We start from the raw sequence: 25194 nt of genomic DNA, 5'->3' as shown, positions 1-25194 counted from the left end.
GAAAAATCTGCCACTATGCAATTAAGCACGCTACTAAAACAATTTCAGCTATTTCTCTATTTATATTCCTATGTACATTGAACGTAGAGCCAAATAAATGAATGAGTTCATAGGAGGGTATAAAGGTCATTTTAAGTCCTGGTTTCGGGTGTGTCGATGTTTGTCATAACAGCAGACCGAAGGATGAAACAGAAAGTTGTAAATACCATAAAAGAAAAAAATACTATTTAAAAAATTTTTCTTAAAAGCAACGGCAAAAAACACCATCTCCATAGAGTCTGCGTTCTCACCTTCCGAATAGACGTTGAGCTTGTAAGCAAACCCACAGCAGAAGCAAGCCCTCTCCGGGAAATCACAGTGTCTTTCCAAACAAGGACAGCGGGGTTCTATCTATTGTGTCTGCTTTCCCTCTCATTGGGGAACTGGTTTGCCTTCCGACAGCAACCCAGGAAGGGGTGGCGCGCCCCAAATTAGCAAGGCTCTGCCAAATACCAGAGGCTCTTCTTCGGAAGAGGGAGGCTCCTCCTTTGGACGTGGGGCGCCCCTACCAGAACGCGCGCTTACAGAAACGGAAACCACTAGCTGCGCTGAAGTGACTCAAGTGATGAAATCAAGACTACATGGGAAGGAAGCTCACCCAAGAGCTCACGAACCTAACTGGTGACAGAAGCTGCTGAACCCTGCTGGAGGAAACTACATGAGCCGACAGCTGCTGCGGTCATGAGGTGGTCCTCGGCGGCACTGGGCCCCCCAGTCCCCGGGCAGCGCTCCCCTTCATTTTGGCGAACCGTAGAGGAAGGGCAGTGTGGGAGGGAAATCTAGACCTTCTGGCTTCCCAAGGACCCAGACTGTGTGCTGGTTACACGGTGACCCCGGCCACCAGGTCAGAGAAGGACTCGTGAAATGTAGACTGGCCGAGGAACGCCTCGCGCGAACACCCGGCGGCGCCGACCGCGGAGAGAGCAGGCGCGGCGGCCGCGCCGGCCCGGACGGCGCCCCCGCCCGCGCGGTCCCCGGTCCTCACCTGGAGCGCTCAGGTAGGGCTTGGGCGGGGCAGGCGGCCGGCGCGCAGGCGCGGCTCGGGGGCCTCGCCCCTGCCGACGTCGCAGGCTGGGGCTCACCTGGGAGACTCTGAGAGGAAGCGGAGCCTCGCTTCGGCCTCTCCTGGCAACGCGGGAGGCCCAGGAGGCGGTGGCGGAGGAGGAGCTGGACTGAGCGGCAACTGTAGCGACAGCAACCGGAGCCGCCGCCGCCACCACCTGCACCTGGCGCTCGGCCACGTCCAGCGCCGCCCGGCCGCCACTTCCCGCCGTCCTGCCTGCCCACCCGCCAGGTAAGCCGGCGGCCGGCGCTCGGGCCGGGGCTGGGGCCGGCAGCCCCTGGGCGGCGTCGGAGGGGGTGGCAGGACGGATGCGGAGGTTCACGTGGTGGCGGGAGGGAGACGGTCTGGGGGCTGGTTAGATGGGCTCCAGAGCAGCGTTTCGGTTGCCCCGCAGGAGAAGCCGAAGGTGGCGCCCGAGGCCGGGGGATGGGGGTACCCCGGGGGTAGCCCTGTCGCCCGCGGTGGCCCCTGTCAGCCTCTGTAGGGAGGCTCCAGAAGGGCCAGACCCGGGCCGAAGTCCTGGTGCCCCCGAGCTTGTCCCTGGGAGGGTGGCAGAGTGGGGGGTCTGAGGGGGCTGGGCCGGGCGCGAGGCGGCCGCGCTTCCACTCGGGCTAACAGGTTGCCAGGCTCCTCCGGCCCGTGTGCCTAGGGGGCGCAGCCCGCGACGGGGGAGGGCATGGCTTTGGCAGGCAACTTTCCCAGGCGGACCCCAGACAGTCCCAGGCTGGAAGCTGCGGCTGCCCGAGCCGTTTCAATGGTTTCCGAGCGGTTTGGAAAGCGCTCTGTGGTCGGGACGCGGACAGCTCTCGCTCGCTCGCTCGCTCTCTGGTCTCTACACTTTTCCGGGGGCGCTTCCTAAGCCAGAGCTGCGCCCACTTTCTGGTTTAATCGAAAACAGTTATTTTTTTCGTGGCAGGAGGAAATCCAACTGCCACTCACCAACCGCACTCCATCTGGTTAAAGGACCTGTTGACTTAACGACCTGTGTATCGCGGCTATGGTTTGCCTGTGGCATATGACTCAAAGGTTCAAAAAAACTTAGTTTCAGGATCCTGCCACGTCTGAACCTGGGTGTGCCAGGCCCAAATTCCTTTCCTTGCCTAATTAGGCTTTTCTGAAGCCGAAGAATTGAGGATGAAACTGGTGCTTACCTTGGACTTTTATTTCTTTCTCTCTTCAAACTCATCAAACCCATGGAGTCATCAATTTTTCTGACTTTTAGAACGTTATTAAGCTAACATAACTTGCTATAGAAGTTATACTACATAATGAAGACATTTAGACTCAAATTCTATTGTTGAAAAATCAGAAAGTTGCTACGTTTTAATATGAGAATTTCTGATTGTGGGAAAATCTTTTGCTTCTGTTACCGTACAAATTTTTCTTTGAGTTTTTGGCTAAAATACGTAAGGTTAAAGTCATACCCTACATTTAGATTTCTTTACATTTAACTTTTACTGCCTGAGTTTAGCATACCTACTAGTTTAAACATACTGAGTGATTTATTTGTACCAACTGTCTTGCTTTTATATTGCTTTAACTAGCGTTTTTATATAGAAATTTCTAATACGTGGCAATTCCACTGACTAGATTTGTTTAGTTCTACTTTTGCTAATTTTTAAAAATACATTTTAAATTGCACCCTTAACATAAAATGCCTTAAGCAACACATATAGTTTTTTTTTTTTTTTAAAGTACAGGTAAAGCTAAAAAATCAACCACAGCATAATAGGACATAATTATTAATGATATTTTCAATCAGTGCTTTCTGCTTTTCTCAAGAATTTCACCTGCCCTCTTAATCTTGTCTCCGTACAGAGAAATAAAATGTGCTAAATACTATTTAAAAATTAAATGTAGGTGTTGCTCCCTGAGTTTAGAGTATTAATTAAATCTTCATTGATTATTGGGCCGGATGTTATTAGACACCTTTCCTCTAACTCTAGGGAGAAATGTAACGTGTTTACCTTAGAGTAACAGTGTGCCTCAGTTAAAATTTCCTGTAAAACAGGAAAAATAATGCTTCCCTCGACTAAGGTAATGAGGCCTACAAACAATCAGGCGTCTCCTCTAGCCCTAGCCCTCTCAGGCTCGCCTCCTCACTTTGGATATCGAGCCAACCCTTTCAGTTTGTGATAAACTGAAGCTGAGAGAGGTATTCTAACGTCTGTTCACCCGGCAAGTTAGTGCTAGACATGGCAATATTATTCCAGTGGCTTGACTCAAGGCTCGTGTTATCTTTACTTTTCACCACCTACATTCTCACTTACCATAAGATGTTTATATTTTTGTCTTTGATAGAGTTTGCAAGGCCTTTGTAATCACAAAACAGTCAATTGTTCTTTGTCCAGCTCTGATTTACCCTTTTTTTCTTCTCGTCCAGTTGATGCTTGATCCAAGGGAGACTGAGCAAGGCCATCATTCTTTTCCTCTCACTGTGGATCGCACGTGTACTGAAGATGCCATGTGGATTGAGATTTTTTAATCCTTTCTTGGCATTTCAGAGCCACAGTTAATTTTTGGAGTCAATATGGACAATATAATTTAGTCTTCTGATATTTTATTGTACTGGCTTAAAATATATTTTATGAGGCGGGGACCCAGGGTCATCCTTCCATTTGCAACAGTCTAGATTTTTGGTTGGCAAGCATACTTCCATATCAGTGTTTTTAAACTTTATTTGGACTGCAATCCTCAGTAAGAAATGCATTCTATGCCTCAACGCAGTCCATTCTAATGTGTGTGTGTGTAAATGAAACAAGTTTCACAAAATAATACTTAACCTTACAACATGGGTGTTCTCCATTATTTTATTTAAAAAAATATTGGTCTCAACGCACAGGATTGATTTTATGACCACAAATGGGCTGGAACCTACAAAGAAAATAGCAGTATCCTATTGAATTTACATTTTTAAGGCTTTTTCTACCAGCTTACTCTTTCATACACACATACACACACACACGCACTCCCAAGAAAGTCAGTCAAACTACATTTTTTACTATATAAAGTTATATTGTAATCCTTATTAAACGTTTATTGGAGGGCTTGAGACTCTAGGACCTTGTGCTAGACTGCATCTCTCACACATGGGGAAATGCACGGAACCTCATTGTACCTTATTGCATTTTAAACGCGTTCTCAGCATATTGTAGTATGTTTGGGGGCAGGGAAAACTGGAAAGGTTTTTCTGAGGGGATTTTGGTGGTAACAATTATCAAGTGAAAGTTTGAGAGAGAAAAATAATTCTATTCGGCTAAATTCTAAATTTTGTGGCTGAGTTATAATGCTGAGTAGAGTCTGAAAAAAATGATTAAATATAGGCCAGTTTATTATTTGGTTTGTCATCTGTTAATTTATGTTTTTTCCTTTTGATATGAAACAGATATAAGAGATGAATTGTAGGAGTCATACCCCCTTGCCCAAAAGAAGACTAGACTGGGAGATTGAGAGATTAGATTAGAACCCTAAATGACCTGTAGGGGTGTAGGCTTGGAAGCTCTGATTGGATGGTTGAACCTTCTATGGAAACTTTTAATTTTAACCTGCATTCCCATTCCTGGTAGAAGGATTTTTTCTCCAAAAAAAGAGGAATGTGTGTGTGTTTAATAGTTTGGAAATGATCAATGCCCAAGTCATCTTCCAACATACTCAGTTCTCTGGTCCATAAAGTGTAAAAATGCATCTGGTATGATGGATCTTTTATTGTTATAAAGTATGATTGAGAAGGAATTATTTTCAATTACCTAATTATGCATCTATTTAGTATCAAAATAATTAGTTTTATATAATTTGGGTAATTTTAACGCAATTAATGTACTGCCAATAGCAACATTGAATTCAGATCAATGCCCCTGATGGTAAGAGACCAAAGTGCGTTAACTTAGGGCAAAGCAAAGACAAGTAGGATTCCGAATTCTAGGTCGTTAGTGACTATTGACAATTAGATGAATTCTCCTTGAGTTGTTCTCTGAGTTGGCCTCATATTTTTGGCACTAAATAGAGCGTATTTCCGTGAGTACACATTTTCCCCATAATTGTTTCCGTTTCGGTGTCCAAACTAGTTTGCTCATCTATCCTATTGCCTGCTGGACATCTTTAAGATGTCATAATTACCTGAGATTATACCTGTGTGAACCAAAACCTTCATGCCATCAAAACAAAACACAACAGAACCTATTTCACTTCCTGTATTCTATTTATAGGTATTAGTACATTTACCATTTCTTATCCACAATTCCAAAACCAAAAAATCTCTGAAAACCAAAATTTTGGGTTTTGGTAACTCATTTGTCAGAAAAACTTAATGCATTTCCTGCAAAACCTGAGTGAACTGTCAGGAAGCCATTTATCATCTATCCCACTTGGTGGGATGTGCCGTGCTGCAGAAATAGTTCTGTGTTTGATTACATGGTACTGTCCTACGCCCTGCTGGGGGTGCACTGTTACACTGGGTATGTAAACCATATCACCCTTCTAACATCCAAAATATCCTGAATTTTGAAAGACGTTTGGCTCTAGGGATTTTGGAGAATGGGTTATGGATCTGTACCACTATCCAAGTATCCAGATATCCAGAGGTCTCTTTTCACTCTCTTTTTCTTAGCCTCCGCAACTATCAGATTACTGAATCCCCTTAACATTTTCCACCTCCCCCCGCCCCACAAATTCCTCCCCAACTTCTGCTGCCCTAGTTCAGGGTCTCATCACCTCTTGACTGGGATACCACAGCTTTATATCTCAGCTGATGGTGTTATGCTTAAATCCATCATCAGCAGAACCCCGGAGGTGATGATTTCTTTAAAAATGTAGACTTGAACTTGTCTCTCCTCTGCTTAAAATCTTTTAATCACTTTCCATAGCCCCCAGGATAGGACCTATGGCCCTTAAAATGGTCCCACAGGATCTGACCCTTGGTTGACTATGGATTCTTTGTAAACCAAAATTTTATATTCCAGCAACAGCTTTCATTGTTTTTTTTTTTTTTCCCTATGTGCTTTTCTTTTGTTACTCTCACTGCCGAGGGTATCTTCCCTTTTGTCTTTACCTCTATAACTCTTACTGGTTCTTAAGACCCAGCTGAGGTCTTGCCTCTTTTACGAAACTGCATCCCCCACCCAAACCCCTGCACCTCCATATGTACCTGAGCTGGGTGAGGTGTCCTATGCATACTTGTATCCTGTGCTTTACTTAAGTGATAAAATATAGTCTGTTTTTGCACCTGTCTGTGTACACACAGACACCCCCCTACACCCACACACACCTTTTAGATTTTTTGCAAAGCATGTAAAATTTCTCTTTCCTCTGTGGTTATTGTGGAATAAAAATATTGGAGTAAAATTGGCACAGGAAGGGGACAGGCATTGGGCAGGCAGCATATTTTGACTTTGTACGGGCGGCAACCACAGAAATGCGGAGTAGCAAACTTGTTTCACTTAATTAGTCTGTTTAATTTAAATTGCTAGTTCCATCTCATTCCTTTGAATTCCATGTTATTTTTGTGCCTTTTGATTCTGTTCCAAGATCTGGGTTTTACCACTTAAAAGTGAAAAGTTAACTTTGTGATTGAAAGGTCTTGCAGCTTTTGTTTCTCAATATTCTACAGTTAAGTACATTGCTTATTGGTGAGGAGTTTAAGGGGGCAGCTTTTACTTAAAGAATATAATTAGACTAGACAAAAAAAAAAAAGAGGGGGGCAAAAGATTGCTAGAAGTCTTCCTTCTCCAAGTTCTCTCAGTTTTACCTCTTAAATAAATATTTCTCAAATCCATCTACTTTTCTCCATTTCCTATCACTACCATCTCCTCTTTCCTGGACTTTTCCAATGGCCTTCCTATTTGTCTATCTGAATTCTTTCTGGCTTCTTTCTAGTTGGTTCTGCACACTGCACCCAGAGTGATCTTTTCAAAATGTTTGGTTTTGTTACCCCCTGCTTAGAGTGCTTCATTGCCTTAGGATGAGGCAGACTCCTTAATATGGCCCGAAGGCCTGGCATGATTTAGCTCCTGCCCAGCGCCACCCCTCTCTCATCATTACTCTGCTTTAGCTCTGCTAGCCATTTTTTATTGCCACGCTCCTCTTGCCTCTAAGTCTTTGCTGGTGTCAGTCTCCCTGCCTGCAACCATCTTTCCTCCTCTTTTGGCCTATTTAGCTAAAACTCATCCTTCTGATTCCAATTTGAGCTTCCCCTTTTCATCACTTACTATAACTGGAATTTTTCACCAGTCTGCTTTATTTTCCTCCAACCGTGGGTTAAGGTGAAGACTGTAGCCTAAAGAAATAAAATCCTACTTAGTACCTGGGAGTATTAACTTTTGAAAACTTAAAGTTTCCTCACCAAGGGAGCAGACTTTAATATGTCATGCACATTTTAAAAACTAGATTTTAGTTAATGATACCTCTGTATTTTTATCAAGTAACAGTAGTTAATATTTATTGTTGTAATAGTGTTAGTACTTATTTACTAAGAATATTTTACTAAGAATATTGCCAAGAATAGTTTAAGGAATTTACATGAATTAATCATTTAATCTTCAAAGCAACTCTGTGAGGTGCATACTATTTTTCTCCCTCTTTTAGAGATAGGAAAACTAAGAGATTAAGTAATTTGCCTTTATCTACAAGGCTAGTGAAATGTCAGGGCCAAGATTCAAATCCAAGCAGTCTGATTCCAAATCCTGTACTTCCATCCTACTCATATGCAAATAAAATTAGATATGATTATTAAAAGGTTTACAACAGCAACAGCAACAAAAATCCTGTCAGCTGTCATCTCCCTCAGTCCTGTGCCTTTCACCTGTTTGAGATATTTCTTCCAGTGTTTACCTTTTGAAATAATAGGCTTGTACTGCTGCTTCTTAGTGTATCAATATTGGACATTATCTACTGACTTCCTGGAATGGCAGATAAACATTTAGCTCTTTCACACACGTACCCTCTGCTCCCCCTTCCTCTACCTCCCAGTGTGATTCTTACATTCTTTTGTTTGCATTTTAGTATTTATTTATTAGGATTATGTAAATACTGTTCACGACTTAGCCAACCAAGTGTATTATGAAAATGGTTCCTGCTTGTAGAATTTTTTTTAATCCTGGAGTTAACAATGAACTTTTTTTTTTTTTAAATTGCTTAGTTTTTCCGCTTAGCAATTTCTATTTTGTTGTGCTCCAACATCTTCTCAGTAAGATTTTTCCACATAATCAGACCTATCAGATTTGTTGGTCTCTTCCTGGAGCCATCTGTCCTCTTGTTCCAGTTTGGATTATTGCTTTCTAAGCCTGTTCCATAGCAGTTGTTTGGGATTTTTCTTTGCTGACATTTCCGATGGAATTCGTATTTCTTACTATGACTTTTGTTGTTTATTTATTCCCTCATTTTGATGGAACACATCCCTGTAGCTTCCTGAGAATTGATGGATGGAATTAAGAAATTTGAGATAATGCCTGTCAGAAAACTTTTATTCTACCTTCACGTTTTCTTTTCTGATTGTTGCTTTTTTTAGTAGTTACTCTCTTCACATGATCAAAAATTTAAAAAAACTAAGACAAGCTATATGCTAAGTCTTCCTTTCACTGTTGCCCTCTGACACCCAGTTTTCCTCTCTGAAGGCAACCAATGCTATCTGTTTTTATATAAAAGCAAAATGTGTGTATTTTCCCTCTTCTTGAAATGGAAATCTTGCTCTCTTTTTTTCATTTAACTATACTGTGAAGATAACTTTATCAGCATATAAAGTTGTTTCTTTGTTTTTAACTCACCCTAGTATTCCATCATATGACTCTATCGTAATTTATTTATCTAGTTCCCTATTGGTAGAGTTGTAGGTTGTTTCAGCCTTTTGATATTAAAACAGTGCTTTAATGTGCAAGGCACAAGTTGTCATTTCTCTCATGTGCCAGTATATCTGTGGTATAAATTTCTAGAAGTTATCCTCACACCTGATTGATATATTGATGGAGATTGGAATAGTGTGAGACCTTACAGTTTGGTAATTCTGGGTCAAATGGCATAAAGGTCAAAAAGAACACCTTGTTATAAATATTTGATGGCAGAGGGGGCCCTTCTGGAGAACAGTTAATAGTGCAGAGAGGGTTTCTAATGCAAATAACAGGGTTTTTTTTAGTCTTTTGACCATGGCCTTCATTTTTTCAGATATGACCCATCTTTTTGAACTGAATAAGACTTGTTTCTATTGTTACCTCAGAATCCTTCTTAAACTCTTTATACTCTATCATCACCTCCTTTAGAATGTTCTTGGCCTCTTGCCCATTATTTTAGCTCAGATCTACCCCTGCAGATAATCCAGCACAGAAAGCAACTCATTAGCTGGTCTTTTTCTACAAGTTAAGAACCCATCCTTAATACACTTCGCGATTTAACAACCTACCCATCCTTCACATTGATTCGTTTGCTGAGTTCAGCTAACTCTACCTTCTAAATCTCTTCTCAGGCCTCTACACCCCTTCTATTCATGTCTTGCCTGGATTACTCTTAATAGTGTTCTAATCACCTCCAGCCTCCTTTCTGCGCCCCCACCCCCCAAAATTCATATTCAGCACAGCTTCAAGAATAATCATTCCAAATTTCAGTTCTGATTAGGTCATCACCGTGCTTAAAATCCTTCCTGGCCTCTCCCTTTTGCGTAAAGAATTAAGTACAAATCCTACAGAATCAGGTACCCCACCCTACCCTATGTGGAGCTTGGCATTCAGGATAAGTGTCATAGACCTCACTGTGTGATAATTGTCTACATATGATCCCTGAGGAAAATTACCCTACTTGAGGTCAACTGTTGAAAGAAGAATTAAAGGTTAGGCTGACACCAGTTTATTTCCAACTGAAACTTATGCCGTCATCCCTCAGTATCTGAGAGGGATTATTCCAGGACCGCTGTGGGTACCAAAATCCATGGATGCTCAAGCCCCTTATATAAAATGACGTCGTATTTGCATGTAACCTATGCACATCCTTCCGTATGCTTTAAATCATCTCTAGATTACTTATAATACCTAATACAATGTAAATGCCATGTAAATAGTTGTTATAACATTGTTTAGGGAATAATGAGAAGAAAAAAAAGTCTGTATATGTTCAGTACAGAATACAACCATCATGGACCTTTCAATCTGCAATTGGTTGAATCTCTGGATACAGAACCCATGGATACAGAGGGCTAACTATATATTAAAAGGTTTTCCTCATACCTTAACCATGAGGAGTGGGTAATGCAGGAATTTCAGATGGTAGCTAGGTAAGTGGAGGGCTTCCTTCTTCCATTACCCATTCTGTATTTACCCTGTCCTCAGGCATTCTGTGAGTACACTGATGTTGGTAATAGTAGGAAGGGCAAATCCATATCCAGAATATTTATCTGTTATAAGGACACATCTCTGCTCCCTCAATGATGATAGAAGTCAAATACAATCAACCTACCATCCAGTGGCTGGCTGGTACCCCTACGTACTCAATGTTGATTTCCGCACATTAGAAACTCAGCAGTAGGGCTAGCCAGGTCAACTTTAGAAAAAGGAAGTCCATGTTGCTTAGCCTCAGTGTTTGTCGCTTGTCATAAATCCACAAGTCACCTCCTGCTCAGCAGAAGTGCTGGCAAAGATGTGAACATGGACTTAAACATAATCAAAACTAACAAACTACACAGTAGCAATTCACCATGAAATTTGATTCCACCAATAAACATAAGCAAAGATGACTTGCTGCCACTCCTTTGTTCCCTAACATTTTTACTAGCAGATGAGGGCCACTTAAGCAAATTTCTGCCCAAGCACTTAGGGGTGTATTATCAGGGCAAGTTTTGTTTTGTTTTGTTTTTTAGTTCAGTTAGGAAATCCAGATGATAATGTATGACACCGATCCTATATTAATTCACAATAGTGTACTTTTGTTAATCTACAACCTACATTAGGATTTGGAGATGTAATTTTTTCCTTGCTTTGTGTAGTGAGCCTTAACTCTTTACTCCTTGCTTTAACTCAATAGCAAGCAAGTTTCATATATCAATTAGGCTTTGTGCCAATTAAATTCAACTGGAACCAGACCTTAAATCCCTGGAGCTGTAAAGGTTTATTGTCACAAATACAGAAACAAGAAGTGAAAAGAACCGCTATCCTCTTATTTTATTAAATGTTACTATTACTTGCAGTTATGAAGTTCTGCTTTTTACTGCTTTAGAAGTGTGTTCATTGGAATTTTTAAATTAAGCTAACAACTAATGTTGACCGTAACCAAATAGACAGCCAGTTATTTCACTAGCAAAATAGGTTTATTTGGGATCAGCAAAGAACTGCAACTCAGAGTGTGCAACAATGGCAAGCCATGTGCAAGTCCCAAGCAGCAAGGAAAGGAGAAACTCTTTCATAGACAGGAGGAGGAAGTTGGGCCAGCTGTTGTAAACAAAGAACCCACTCGAAGAATTGAGAGTTGGAAGTATAGTGGCTTTTTATTGGCTGAGTTGTGACAGTCTCTCGTTGGCTGAGCTCTTGTCAGTCAAGAAGAGGAAGTCTTTCTTTCTCCTGTTGGGCTCTATTATCCGCACAGGGCATGAGAGCTTCCACTTTTGGCCTCCCAACTCCATTTTAATGAGGTTTCTGTTTATTAATTTCTTATTTTATCCTTTTGATCAGGATCTTTCTCTGAAAATATTACTGATCAAGAATCAGTTTTTTCTGGTTTCAGAAACCTTTTGTCCTTCAGTGCCAGGAAGGACCCGTCCTGGATGTCGCGTCCCACATTGACCAGAAAGTGCACAGTTTGAAAACCTATTGTGGCTACATTTGAGTAACAAGGAAGGGTAGAAGGGAGAACTCTCAGGCACTTTTTATCTAAAGTCCATATATTATCAAGGTCATAGGCACTGGAGATCATTTGAAGTATTATGTCATTATGAAAGTTTTGGCAGACAAAATTCTAGCAGGCCTTTTTTGGACATCTTGGGAAAGCTGTCTCATGGAATGTTGTCTGCTTCAATTTGGGGAAATTTCTACTTTCAGGTCACCAGACGATGTGCAGGTCTAGCCAGAGTTTGGTCCTTTCTTTAGGTGTGTCACATGAATCCAAGAATCTCTTTCCTGGAGTTTGGTGGCGTGAGAGTGAGCAGTGTCTGATAGGTGAACTTGAAGATAGTCCTTCTGGAGGTGTCTTTTCCAACAGCTGAAATCTCCAGGTTGTGAAGCATGATGCTCAAGTTCTCTGTCTCCTGAGAGCACTCTGTGAAAAGATTGCTTTACTAAAACATGGTTATTTTTAATAGAAGCAATTAGGCCTTTGCAGTGTTGGAGAATGTCTCCTTTTATCAGTTGTGGGTCAAGAGAGGCAGGAGCTGAGTGCATTGAGCATCCTGTGACTGTTGTAAAGAGTGAGAGTTTAAGAGCTCCAAAGTGGGTGAATCTGAGATTTAGAAGAACCAATGACAATGCTTTTGGCCAAGGTAGTTGAAGGGTCTCTACAAGTTTTGCCAGTTGAGTCTTAATAATGCCATGAGTTCATTTGACTAAACCAGATGACTGAGGGTGGTTAATACAGTAAAAGTGTTATAAAACCAGCCAAACAGCAGACTTGTTGAAGTACCTGACTAGTAAAATGGGTTCTTTGATCACTGTGAAGCTTGAGACGAGTTCCTCAGGCAGGGATAATCCTTTCCAAGATGACTTTAGCCACAGAAGAAACAGTAGCCTATCTACAAGAGAAGGCTTTAGTCCACTGAGAAAACATACAAACCATGCCTAAAACATATTTTTATCCATGAGATGGAGAAAGTTGCATGAAATCCACTTGCCAGTCCTCGAATGGTCCATTAGGCAATTTTAAATGGGAGCGGTATGAACAGGCTTTGCTAGGTTGTATTTTGGACAAGTGGGACAAGTAAGGTAGGCCCTTTTTCTGGCCTTGTTAGTAATTCCCCACCAATATTGATTAGTGAATGCCCTTGTTTTGTCAGTGGGACAATGGTTTAATGCCTGTGCAGTGATCAGGAGTGGGAATTTTAGAGTCTCTGGTAAGACTGGGTTGTTATTTGGTCTGAACCAGAGCTTTCTTATTTTATCAAGCCAACAATTGTTGAATTTCCGATCCTGTTTTTCCTTTTCTGAGGCCAATTATTGGGCTTCTTTAGCCAGTTTTTCTAAGTTATCATTTGGGAAACTATCCCTTTGGACCATGACCGAGATTTGGCTGTTGTTGCTTCCTTTAAGGGCTGTATTCCTTGTGGAAATGTTAGCAAGGTGATTTCCTTGAGTTTCCAGAGAGTCAAGTGTAGAATGCTCCAGGATCTTTCTAATAGCTAAAGTGGCAGGTAAAAGCATAGCATCTAATAATTCTTGAATGTAGGAGTTATTTTTCATTTTATTTCCACTGGAAGTAAGGAAGCCACATTGCTTCCACAACATTCCAAAATCATGAGCTACTCCAAAAGCCTATCTACTATCAGTATAAATATTGGCAGTTTTACCCTTGGCTAAAGTACAAGCCCATGTAAGAGCATATAATTCAGGCTGTTGGGCCAAAGTAGCCATAGGTAAAAGTGCTGCCTCAATGATATCACAGGGAGTTGTAATAGCATACCCAGCACAGGATTTGCCATTGTCACCTTTTATATAAGAACCATCAGTGAACCATGAGAAGTTAGCTGCAGATCATCACAAAGAGTTAAAAGGTGATCCCTCAGCATTAAGCAGTCATGAGGGACTTCATCAGTAATGGAGGGGAGAACAGCAGGGTTAAGGTTATTACAATGTAAAAGAGTTATGTGAGGAGCAGTTAACAGAAGGATTTCATAGGAGGAGAGGTGGCTGACTGAAAAACGTTGAGTGTGATGAGAATTCAGGAGGGCTTCTACAGCATGAGATATAAAAATGGTTACAGGGGATCCCACAATGATTTTCTTGGTGGCCCTAACAAAAACGGCAGTGGCAATAATGCTCTAAGGCAAGGGAGTATCCCTGTGCTGGAGGATCTAGTTGCTCCTTATAATACCCTATGAGTAGATGCTGTTCTCCATGTTTTTTTGGGTGAATACCCCAAGGGCATTCCCTTCCTTTTCATATTCAAAAAGGAAAAAGGGAATCTGATAATTGAGATGTCCAAGAGCAAGTGGTTCATCAAACTCTCCTTTAAGGCCTTAAAGGCTATGTCATCCTCTTCCCATAAAATTGGGTTGGAGTTGTTGTTCTTTAGTAAAACAAACAGAGGTTTGGCTGTAAGAGAAATTTAGAATCAGGTTTGGCAATAACCAACTGTACTGAGAAAATCTCACAGTTGATGCTTAGTTTTGGGTTTGGGGAAACTTAGGGCACCAGGAAGCCTATCTGACTCTAGGTGTAGCCCTTATTCTTGATATCAGATGCCCTAAATATTGAACCTGGTTTTGGGCAAAATGCAATTTTTCCTTGGTGACTTTATGTCCCTTTAAGACTAAAAGCTTTAGCAAGTGGATGCTGTCTTCCTGTGAAGAGGCTTGGGAAAGAGAGCAAAAAAAAAAAGCAAATCTTCCACCTAGTGCAGCCAGGTCGAACCCTAGGGAACTTGATATCATCCAGATCAGCCTTCAGAATTTTTGAGAAATTAGAAGGGCTCTCAGTAAAATCCTGAGGCATTACTGTCCCAGCGAATTGTTTTCCTTCCCAGGTGAAAGCAAAAAGGTATTGACTGGCTTCACCAACTGGAATGCTAAAGAATGCACTACATAAATCAGTTACCCTAAAGAATTTGCTCCCAGTGGGAATGGACGTTAGTAGTGTATGAGGGTTAGGAACAACAGGGTGTGGAGGGATAACAGTGTTGTTTATTGCTCGGATGTCCTGGATAAACCTCCACCTTTGGCCCTTGGGTTTTCTTACAGATCAAATAGGAGTATTACAGAGACTAGTACTAGGGATAATGCGACCTTGAACCTTGTAATCTTCTATTATAGGCTTTATACCTTGAAGGGCTTCTTTACTTATAGGGTATTGATTAATTTGGGGGAGAAATTTTTGAGGGAGCTATTTGAATCTTGATAGGAAGTGAGCTGTGAATTTTACCAATATCAGTTGGTTTTGTCCATAAGGAGGTTTGGTAAGCTGATTCAATAGGGATAAATGATCCATATTTCTGGAATCAGCTCTAGAACCATCAGAGATGGAGCAAATAAAAGATGTCAAAGGGTCATTTAATTCAGCTGGTCGGCTGTTTTGATGGCTACTGTGAAATTCTAGAATTATTTCCCCCTTTTGGGAGAAAGAAATTCCAGCATGATACTTTTCTAAGTCTCAGCCTAATAGATGGATAAGAGTGGAGGAACTAAGGAGAAGAAGGGTGTTTATTTCTCAAAGGGCCTAAACTGAAAGGAATGGGTTCAGAGACAGCAACCTCTTGAGATTTATTAGAAATCCCCACTGTTTGAACTGTTTTAGTACTCCGAGGCAGGGTCTACTTTATAGTAGTGGAGTTAAGCACCCAGAGTGTGGCTTCGTTGTCAATTAAGAAAGAAGAGATTACTCTGCAATCTGGAGAAATATTTCTCTGAGCCAATTAAGAGGGAGGTTTGGGAAGAGCCCTTGTAGCTCCTTAGAGCCCCGTCATTGAGAATTGGGAGGGCTTTGGAAAGGCTGATTAGAGGACTGAAGGTACTTGAAATGCTTAAATTCGTATCAATCTCTTTTCTAGTGTCCTGGCTCTTTGCAATAATTGCAGAAACTAGGAGGTTTTTGGTTTTGTTTAGGGGCTTTCGTTTACTAGAGTTGACGATTAATAATTTTAGCAGTCTTTCTACATGAGATGACTCATATAGAGTGTGAGAGAGTTGGTTTGCCAGATTAACTAAATCTAGATGGACATAGTTTCCTGTTCCATCCTGGTCCTTTTTACTTTAAAGGAAAGGTCCCAGTTCAGCCCATTAATAAATTTCGAGTTAAAAACTACCCAGGTAAAAAACAAAACAAAACAAAAACTACCCAGGTGGAATCAACATTTGGAGGAAGACCAGAATTGTCTTTAAAAAAAATCTGAATTGTAATAGTCATGAACTGGTTAATCAGATTTTTGTGTGCAAGCCTGAATTTTGTTCCAATTAACAGGCTTTGGGAAAACGCTAGGAATTGCCCTATGAAGTTGCCTAGCAATTGCCTGAGCCCAGTCATACAACAGGTCAGCGAGTAGGTCTCCCAGTTATAATCCTAGGTACCTTTCATTATTTTCCCAATTAGCAGTTTTCATTCAATGCTGGGCCTGGCCTTCACTGACAAGCTGAAATAAGTCAGAGAAACCCAGGTTTGATAAGTTTGAATGGCTATATTACATTACTCAGCAAATCTCTGAGCATCTTCTGTTACTTTGGGAAAATCTTTGACTGTGGGTCACAGTTCAGCTTTAGTCCAGGAAGTACAGGAAATTAAGGATTTAGCCTTTGGATCCTCAGGGACAGGTTCTGATGGGTTCAGAGGAAGAGGGGAGTGGGGAAAGGTTCAGGGAAAAGGGGATGTTCTGCAAGAGAGTTAGTATGGGGCGTCTGAGGGTGTAGATGAGGTGCAGGTGGTATAGAGAGGAGGGAGGAAGATGGTCCTGGAGGAGAGGAAGTTGAGGCTTCACAAGCCATTTTATCTTTCTCTAATCGTTTGTTCACTTCAATTAATCTTAAAACCTTATTTTGCAAAAAGGCAGTTTTAGACTCCTGGTAACATTTGGAAGCCTCAAAATACCAATTGAAGTAAGCCTTCCATTCAGTTTTGGAAATTTCACAGTTATGGTTGTCCAATTTGGTTTTAAGAAAAGTATAGGGAGTCCATAAGTTCCCCACAATGGCCATTGGTGTTCTAAATTACTTTTGGTTAAATTGGTCTGTTTAGTTAGAAATATGCCTGAGGAAATCCTGAAGCTTTTAAACATAAAATTGGCCAGGGTTCCTGTAGGAGAGGCACCCTCGAAATATTTAGATAATTGGGATCCTGTTTTGTAGAGGTTTTTCTCTAAAGCAAAGGAATAATTCTCAAACAGTTTGGAGGCCAAATACAAGGCAGTTCCAGTAGAAGCAGTCCAGTTTCCGTAAGATGAACCAAAGATTGAATTAACACAGTTCCAAAGGGAATCAAATTGAAGGTTGATCAGTGCAGTTCCACTGGGACAGCCTGCTCCTAAGGGAATCAGGCTGAAGTGCCAGCTCAGTTCCAAGTTCCTAAGGAACTGGACCGAAGTCTTAATACGGTTCTGGTAGACACAGCCTGATTTCAGAAGAATCAGGCTGAAGTGCCAAGAGTACTCACAAAGGAGTCCTTAAGTAGAGAAGGACAAAGCTTTAAAATAGATCTCAGGGGCTGGCCCTGTGGCCGAGTGGTTAAGTTTGCGCGCTCCGCTGCAGGCGACCCAGTGTTTCATTGGTTCACATCCTGGGCGTGGACATGGCACTGCTCATCAAGCCACGCTAAGGCAGCGTCCCAAATGCCACAACTAGAAGGACCCACAAAGAAGAATATACAACTATGTGCCGGGGGGCTTTGGGGAGAAAAAGGAAAAAAATAAAATCTTTAAAATAGATCTCAAATAAAGCCTAGAGAGCCTCAGATGCAAAGAGGGTGGAAGCTCGGGTCCAGGAGAGAAGACCTACCCTCAAACTCCTGGGTCGGCAAGAAATGCAGTGAGCCCAATGGGCTCTGTTGTGGGTACCACATCTGTTTGCTCACCAGCCTTGGAGTCATTGGGGGTCTTCTCTGGATCCTCGTACAGGCCACAACAATGTTGACCTTAAACAAATAACCAGTTATTTATTCAGCAAAAATAGTTTTATTCGGGATCAGCAAAGAATTATAATTCGGGGTCTGCAACAGTGGCAAGCCATGTGCAAGACGGAAGCAGCAAGGGGAGGAGAAGCTCTTTTATAGAGGGGAAGAAGTCTGGGAGGGCTACTGTAAACAAAGCATTCACTGGAGGAATTGGGAGTTCGAAGTATAGTGGCTTTCCATTGGCTGAGTTGTGACAATCTCTCATTGACGGAGCTTCTTCCTGTTGGGCTCTGCTATCTAGGTAGGGCATGAGAACCCCTTTTGGCCTCCTGCCTCCATTTTAATGAGGTTTCTGTTTATTAATTTCCACATTAACATTCTTGGACTATGTGCTTTTTCACCTGGAGGGGCAACCATCAGTATAAAGATGCATCTTATCTTGATATTTTTCCATCTTAATTTGCATTTAAACAACATCCCCAGGTGATTCATTGTCACATTAAACTTTTAGAAGCCGTAGTCTAGATAACTGGAAGCCACAGTTTTGTAGTTAGATTATTTTTGTGAGATTTCAGTTCTTTCTGTTCAGATGGAAGTATATTTTAACACTTGAGAATAATCCATTGATTTTTAACCCAGTCTCACAGACTATTAGAATTGTGCATATTGTTTTAGCCTTTCAAAGTATCACTGTGGATATTTTTATTTATTGTTAATGCCTTTTGTGATGTCTTCATATATGCTAGGATATAGATTAACATTTCTTAGGATGAGAAGATCTCTGAGTTTTAATTTTTTTTCTAACTTTAGAAATTATAAGCATTTAGAATTTAGAAGCCCTCTAAATTTCAGTTAATTATTTTTCTAGTTTTTTTTTTTAAAGATTTTATTTTTCCTTTTTCTCCCCAAAGCCCCCTGGTACATAGTTGTATATTTTTAGTTTTGGGTCCTTCTGGTTATGGCATGTGGGATTCTGCCTCAGCATGGCTTGATGAACAGTGCCATGTCTGTGCCCAGGATTCAAACCGGCAAAACCCTGGGCCGCCAAAGCAGAGCGTATGAACTTAACCACTCGGCTGCGGGGCCGGCCCCTTTTTTGTAGTTTTAAAAAACTGTTTCAGAGGCCAGCCCCATGGCCAAGTGGTTAAGTACGCATGCTTGCTGTGTGTTCCACTTTGGTGGCCCGAGGGTTTGCTGGTTCAGATCCTGGGCGTCGACCTGGCATCACTCATCAAGCCATGCTGAGGTGGCGTCCCACATAGAAGAACTAGAAGAACCTACAACTAGGATATATAACTATGTACAGGGGGCTTTGGGGAGGAAAAAGAAAAGAGGAAGATTGGCAACAGATTTAGCTCAGGGCCAATCTTCCTCACCAAAAAACAAAAACAAAACTGTTTCATAGTATTCCCCTCTCTTCTTCTGTGAATGTGATCTTTTATAATTAGCAAATAAACATTTTGGACAGGTGTGTTTAAAGGTTTTAGAATGATTTCAAGAAGAATGAACTCTTTGCTAATCATTTCTAATGTGCAAATATAATTTATCATATCCTGAGTTTGTTGTTATGTTGATTTTTTTTTTCCAATTCTCAAATTTATGAATCCAATTGGAAGTTGATTCTGGGAGAGATTTATTTTGTTTCATGGGCTGTTTCCACATAGGTCTTCAAATTTGGCAAGTGGCATGGTCTAGGAACATGGCATTATTCCCAGGAATAGAAATTGAGTCCTGGTTTTATTTTATTCATTCATTTATTGTGTGTCTTTTGGATTGTTTTATTGTTCAGAGTCTCAGTTTTTCATTTTTGTGATGGGAATAAAATATTTTAAAAATGATTTTACAGCATCATAATTTGAAGTAAAACCTCAGTGCCTCATTTATATCAGCATGAATCCCTGAACCATTTTAGGAAACTTTGGGTCATTCTTGCTTTGGATTTTATCTTCTTTCTCTATGTCAAAGTAACTTTTTCTCAATTTTTATCAAGAATCTCTTTTGAAAAACCTGTCTTTGGAGTACTAGAAATTAATAATTGTGGTTGCCTTTGGATAGATGCAGTCCTTTCCTTATCGGGTGCTAATTTTGATTTTCCCAAAGTCTTGTGACCTAGACCAGAGATTCTTAACCTTTGCTGCCCTTTAGAATTATTTAGAGAGTTTAAAATAACAACAAAAGCAAGGCCTAGGCCCGGCCCCTAGAACAATTAAACTCTAGAGCTGGGGCCTAAGGCACTGCATTTTTAAAGAGTTTTCTACTAATGTGTATCCAGAGTGGAGAACCTCTGATGGAGATGCTTAATGATGAGTGTAATTTATCGTTAATGGAAGCCTGATATTGCACATTAGCAGCAAAGAACAGAAAAGTCATATAAAATCCCTGGGGGATCTATGTTGGACTCTTCAAGTGATCAACAATCAATAAAATAAGACTATTATTCCGTTCAGAAGTAATCTGAAAAGAGCAAAGCATTCCCAACCTACTTTAGTAGACTCTGCTCCTAAAAGGTCTCAATCTTCTGTTGTCAGGATCTTCAATCTCTTTCTCAATCTTTATTTCCAAAATTATGCTCTGAAAACAGTTTTGATTTTGTTTTGTTTTTAACTCATTTGTTCAGAAAACCTCACTTGAGGTGATATAAGCCTATTTGTAGTTTTTTCCTAGGTTTTTCCTTATCTCCTTACATTTAGGATATCAATTCTTGACTCTTAATAACCTTATATCAGATAACTTCCTTTAAAAGTTCAGGATTTTACATCAGACCTGAGTTTGAACACAGTTGGGGAAATGCTGCTCTTCCCCTTAAGCTGAATGACCTTGGCCAAACTGCTTAATCTATTTGACTCTCAGTGTTTATCAGCAAAACGGGAATAACATAGACTTTACAAGATCATTGGAAGACTAGAAGAGAATTTAGTAAGTGTTAAAGTATCAGGGATCTAATGGACATTTAACAAAAATTATTGGTACTGAACCTCTTAATCTCAAGTTTGTGTGCCTGATGCACAATAAGCTAATCAGTGAGACACCAGTCCTTGGAAATGGAGAAAGGCTTATTTGGATTGGCCAAAATAAGAAGGCAGGAGGATAGGTTCTCTCAAATCTGCCTTCCCAAAAGAAGAAAGCAGGGGGTCTTTATAGAGCTAAGGGCGTTGGGAGGAGAAGTTTTGGAGAAACAAAGGGAAAATATGTGTTTCTTTCACTCCAGATAAGGCCTTGGACAATCAGACTTCTGCCATTTTCTCCCTGTATCTTCTACTTCTGCTGTACTCAAGGATTGGCCATGTCTTTTCTTGCTTTTATGCCTTTGCATCTGCCATTCCCTCTCTCTCCTCTCTTGTCTACCTGCTTAAAAATTGCTTGTTTTTAAAGATTCTACTCAATGATGGTGTCATCTCTGGAAAATTTTCCCTAACATTTCTCCTTCCCTTCCATGTGACTTTCATAGTCTCCCATCATAGCACATACCACACTGCTTTGTGGTTGCCTGTTGATGTGCCGTATTTCATACTAGTCTCTGCTTCTTGAAGGTAAGAGGTATCTTTAAACTTGTAGCCATAGCCTAGCACAACATTTGATGCATAAGAAGTTGCACAACCACAATTTTATGATTCTGAAACTCTCTGTATTATGTCTTCAAACAATGTAAAAAGCTTAAAAGGTCATTTTAGTCCTTATATGAGGCTCTTCAGGCAACCAAAGCTCAGAAATAATTGGAATCTCATTTTTATGGGCAAAATACATCATAACTGAGGTATCTTTTGGAGCCAAAGTATCTATTCCAAACCACAAAAAATATAGAGCAGTCCAATTAGAAACAGTATATAGAAGTAAGTGTTCAAGTTCTGTCTGTTTTGTTTATTCAGCTTAAAATTTCCTGCTAAGGGCCAGAGAATCCATCTTAGAACTTGGTTTTCCTCTTTTAAATTTAGTGATAACTTTGGAAGAGAAGCTGAATAAAGTGTCAAATTAGTTTCACTTCTATAAATAACACTTTCCTTAAAATATGTTTAGGATTTAGGGAGGACAGGCATTTTCCTTACCCCTTTGCCCTTGCAAATTACTTGACTGACTGTAGTGGTGCCTGAGTATGTAATTGTGTACTGAAACCCTTTCACATTACATTTTTTTAAGCATCATGAAGAAAATTGACCTTCTCCGTGATTCAGGCTGTCATCAGTGTCCTCTTTTTTTTTTTTTTTTTGTTCCTAGTGGCCCATATTAGGGCATAGTAAACATGTTGCTCTGTTCTTAGGATGAACTGCAAGCAGTATTTTATCAAGCCAAATGCTGCTTTTATAACTCAGTGATCTCTATTACCTCTTTAGAGACACTTCAAGTTAAGCTTATTACCATTTTCTTTTTGCTATTAGATTTTTGTATTGCTGTGAGCTATTGAAAATACCTGTTATATAACAACGCATTAGAGGCTCTTAATTTCCTAGTCTTTATTGGTTCTGTCATGATTTACAAGTACTATCAGGTAAGCAGATTTGGGGAATGCCAGTTTACTTGTTGGTGAAGCTGCTTTATAATCTTAACTGGTTTAGTTGGAGTAAAAGTTCATAGGTTGAGAGCAAACTTCATAAAATAAAAGGTACTATGCCTGACAGTAACTGTCAGTATACCTTTGCTTTCTTATAGATTCCCCCTTTCTTTATAATTAGTTTAATGAAGTCCTTGGGCTCCTTGGTTATGAAGTTATCTTTTTTTAACTCAAAATATATTTATAAAAATAATGTGTGCATATCATGTAGTAGATATTAGCTAGAGTTAACAAAGAATGTATTTTTTACTGGAGAGAAGTCTCTAATATTTTATAGCCCCAGTAGATTGTAGTTAGTTATGGCAACTGTGTTCTTCCAAAAGTGCAATTTTCTTGAGGGCAAGATATCTGTATTCTTGTTAACCATGAGAGTACATTGTTTAGAGCTTATGTTCAGTTGTTGGCTGAATGAATGAATTGAACCACGCCTATAGGAATGAATAGCTACTAATGTCATCTATCATTTCTGTTTATAGGTATTACAATTTAAGGAAAACTTCTTGCCAGCAAATCTATGATAAAAAATATAAGTAACAGAGGAAACTATAACTGTTATTTGCCAAGTGACAAGCTTTTAGTGTCAGAATGGCTCACCTAAAGCGACTAGTAAAATTACATCTTAAAAGACATTACCATAAGAAGTTCTGGAAGCTTGGTGCAGTAATTTTTTTCTTTATAATATTTTTGATTTTAATGCAAAGAGAAGTAAGTGTGCAATATTCCAAAGAGGAATCAAAGTTGGAAAGAAGCATGAAAAACAAAAACAAGATGTTTGATTTAATGCTAGAAGCTGTAAACAATATTAAAGATGCGATGCCAAAAATGCAAATAAGAGCACCTGTCAGGCAAAACATTGATGCTGGTGAGAGACCCTGTTTGCAAGGATATTATACAGCCGCAGAGTTGAAACCCGTTCTTGACCGCCCACCTCAGGATTCTAAAGCACCTGGTGCTTCTGGTAAAGCATTCAAGACAACCAATTTAAGTATTGAAGAGCAGAAGGAAAAAGAGCGTGGAGAAGCAAAACACTGTTTTAATGCTTTTGCAAGTGACAGGATTTCTTTACACCGAGATCTTGGACCAGACACTCGACCTCCTGAGTATGTTGAAGGACGTTCACTGTTTACTGTTTATCATCAGACTTCTCAGGGGTGGGGCATTTGCTAGGGTAGTTGCTTGTTCTTTAGCCACTCTGAGGCAAAAAATTAGCAAATACCATTTATTTAGTCTGTTTTAATTATTTTTTGCTTATGATTATTGAGGCTAGTTATCCATATCTATGTTTGGTGAGGCATTACACACATGAAAATTTATTATCATAGAAATTAGAAAACTGAATTCTAGATCTGACCTCTATAGAACCACAAGGAAATCCTTTGTTCTTAAACACTTTAGTTTTTCATCTATTAAGGTAGAAATATAGGGCAGTTTTAATGGGAAATGTGGGAGGTGAAGGAGTTCTGTTCCTCTCTGTATTGCTATAGAATAGAAGTGTTTTAAAATGTGCCAAGTTTTGGAGCTTTTAGGAACAGTATTTTTGTTGAATAAAAAAATTTGTTGAATAAATTCTCGTATTTATAGAATTGTCTCCCTTTAGCTTCTGAGAGGTCAACATTGCTTTTTATTGTCACTTTGTTTGCATGTTTATCTCAAGTATACAGTATTTTGATTGAGATTTCCCACCAAATTCTGCTGTGCTGTCTCTTTGTCCTCAATCATTTTAAGTGGTTACAATGAGTTCTAGTGCTTTCAAACAATCTGTAGATTTGTTGAAAGTGTAAGATAGGGGTCCTGGCCTGGTGGCACAGTGGTTAAGTTAGCACATTATGCTTTGGCAGCCTGGGGTTTGCCAGTTCGGAGCCCAGGTGTGGACATATGCACCACTTGTCAAGCCATGCTGTGGGAGGCATCCCACATATAAAGTAGAGGAAGATGGGCATGAATGTTAGCTCAGGGCCAGTCTTCCTCAGTAAAAAAAAAGGAAGAAGAAGATTGGCATCAGATGTTAGCTCAGGGCTAAAAAACAACAACAAAACAAAACAAAAAAAGAAAGTGCAAGATAGACAAACTGTAAGCAAACAATGCCTACGTATTTTGCTTTCTAATTATAATAGGATTACACTTGGAAATGAACCTAAAGAAAAGTACTGTAGTAGACAGGTCTATTGCTTCACTCATATTTTTCTAGATTTATAATCATAAATACCTGCTCCAACTATGAGTCCCTCAATATTGAAGTTGTATAGATTACTTTGCTCTCTACTAATCTGTGGGATTCGAGGTTAAGTTGCTCATCATTTTTGAATGAATGTGTGAATGTCTATAAAATATTCTAGCTATTATAACAGGGCAGAGTGTAGTTCCTTTTTTATGTTAATAGGTTAAAATGCAATATTACACTTTACTGATTTTGGGGAGAGATCTTGACTGAAAAGCAATCCACATCACAATTCAAGAAGCCTGATTTTTATTCTTTGACATGACAATCAAAGTCAACTCAAGCCTTTTTTTCCCAATATAGCATTGAGAAACTGCAATAATATTCAATAATGTTATTCATTACATAAGTGAAAGACAACTAAGCACATAAAGAACCTTTTTTTGGATAGTAATAGATACCTAGAACTCTGAAGAGTTGGTGGCGATTTAATACTTTCTTACTTTAAATTTAACCCGTATCAGCAAGGAACATATTTTCTGAAGAATAGTTCATCTTTTCCATGCTCATTAGAAATATAGATCCAGTTTCTCCCAAAGCCAGATGGTCATGTGGCTGATAATTTAAGCACATTTCTATGTGCCAAAATTTTCAAATGGTTTGACTGGGAATATGCAGTCAC

At 40.1% G+C, this 25194-nt stretch overlaps 1 protein-coding gene across 2 annotated transcripts in view; it reads left to right on the top strand.

The window, feature by feature from the left end:
* The first annotated feature begins 562 nt into the window (after positions 1–562).
* Positions 563–25194, top strand: part of GALNT3 (polypeptide N-acetylgalactosaminyltransferase 3) — a 44657-nt gene continuing 20025 nt past the window's right edge. Inside the window, exons 1-2 of one of the 2 annotated variants that reach the window (XM_046659335.1) lie at positions 563–1037; positions 22831–23454. In XM_046659335.1, coding sequence (XP_046515291.1) covers positions 22940–23454 — 515 coding nt within the window. In that variant the 5' untranslated portion in view covers positions 563–1037; positions 22831–22939. Of the gene's footprint in view, positions 1038–1142; positions 1334–22830; positions 23455–25194 lie in introns of those variants that run through there. The other variant, XM_046659334.1, reaches the window with a different exon arrangement.

The sequence above is a fragment of the Equus quagga genome, chromosome 4, assembly GCF_021613505.1.
Source record: "Equus quagga isolate Etosha38 chromosome 4, UCLA_HA_Equagga_1.0, whole genome shotgun sequence".
Lineage (NCBI taxonomy): Eukaryota > Metazoa > Chordata > Mammalia > Perissodactyla > Equidae > Equus > Equus quagga.
The sequence above is the reverse complement of the archived record's forward strand: the minus strand, read 5'-3'. Positions and strand labels throughout refer to the sequence as shown.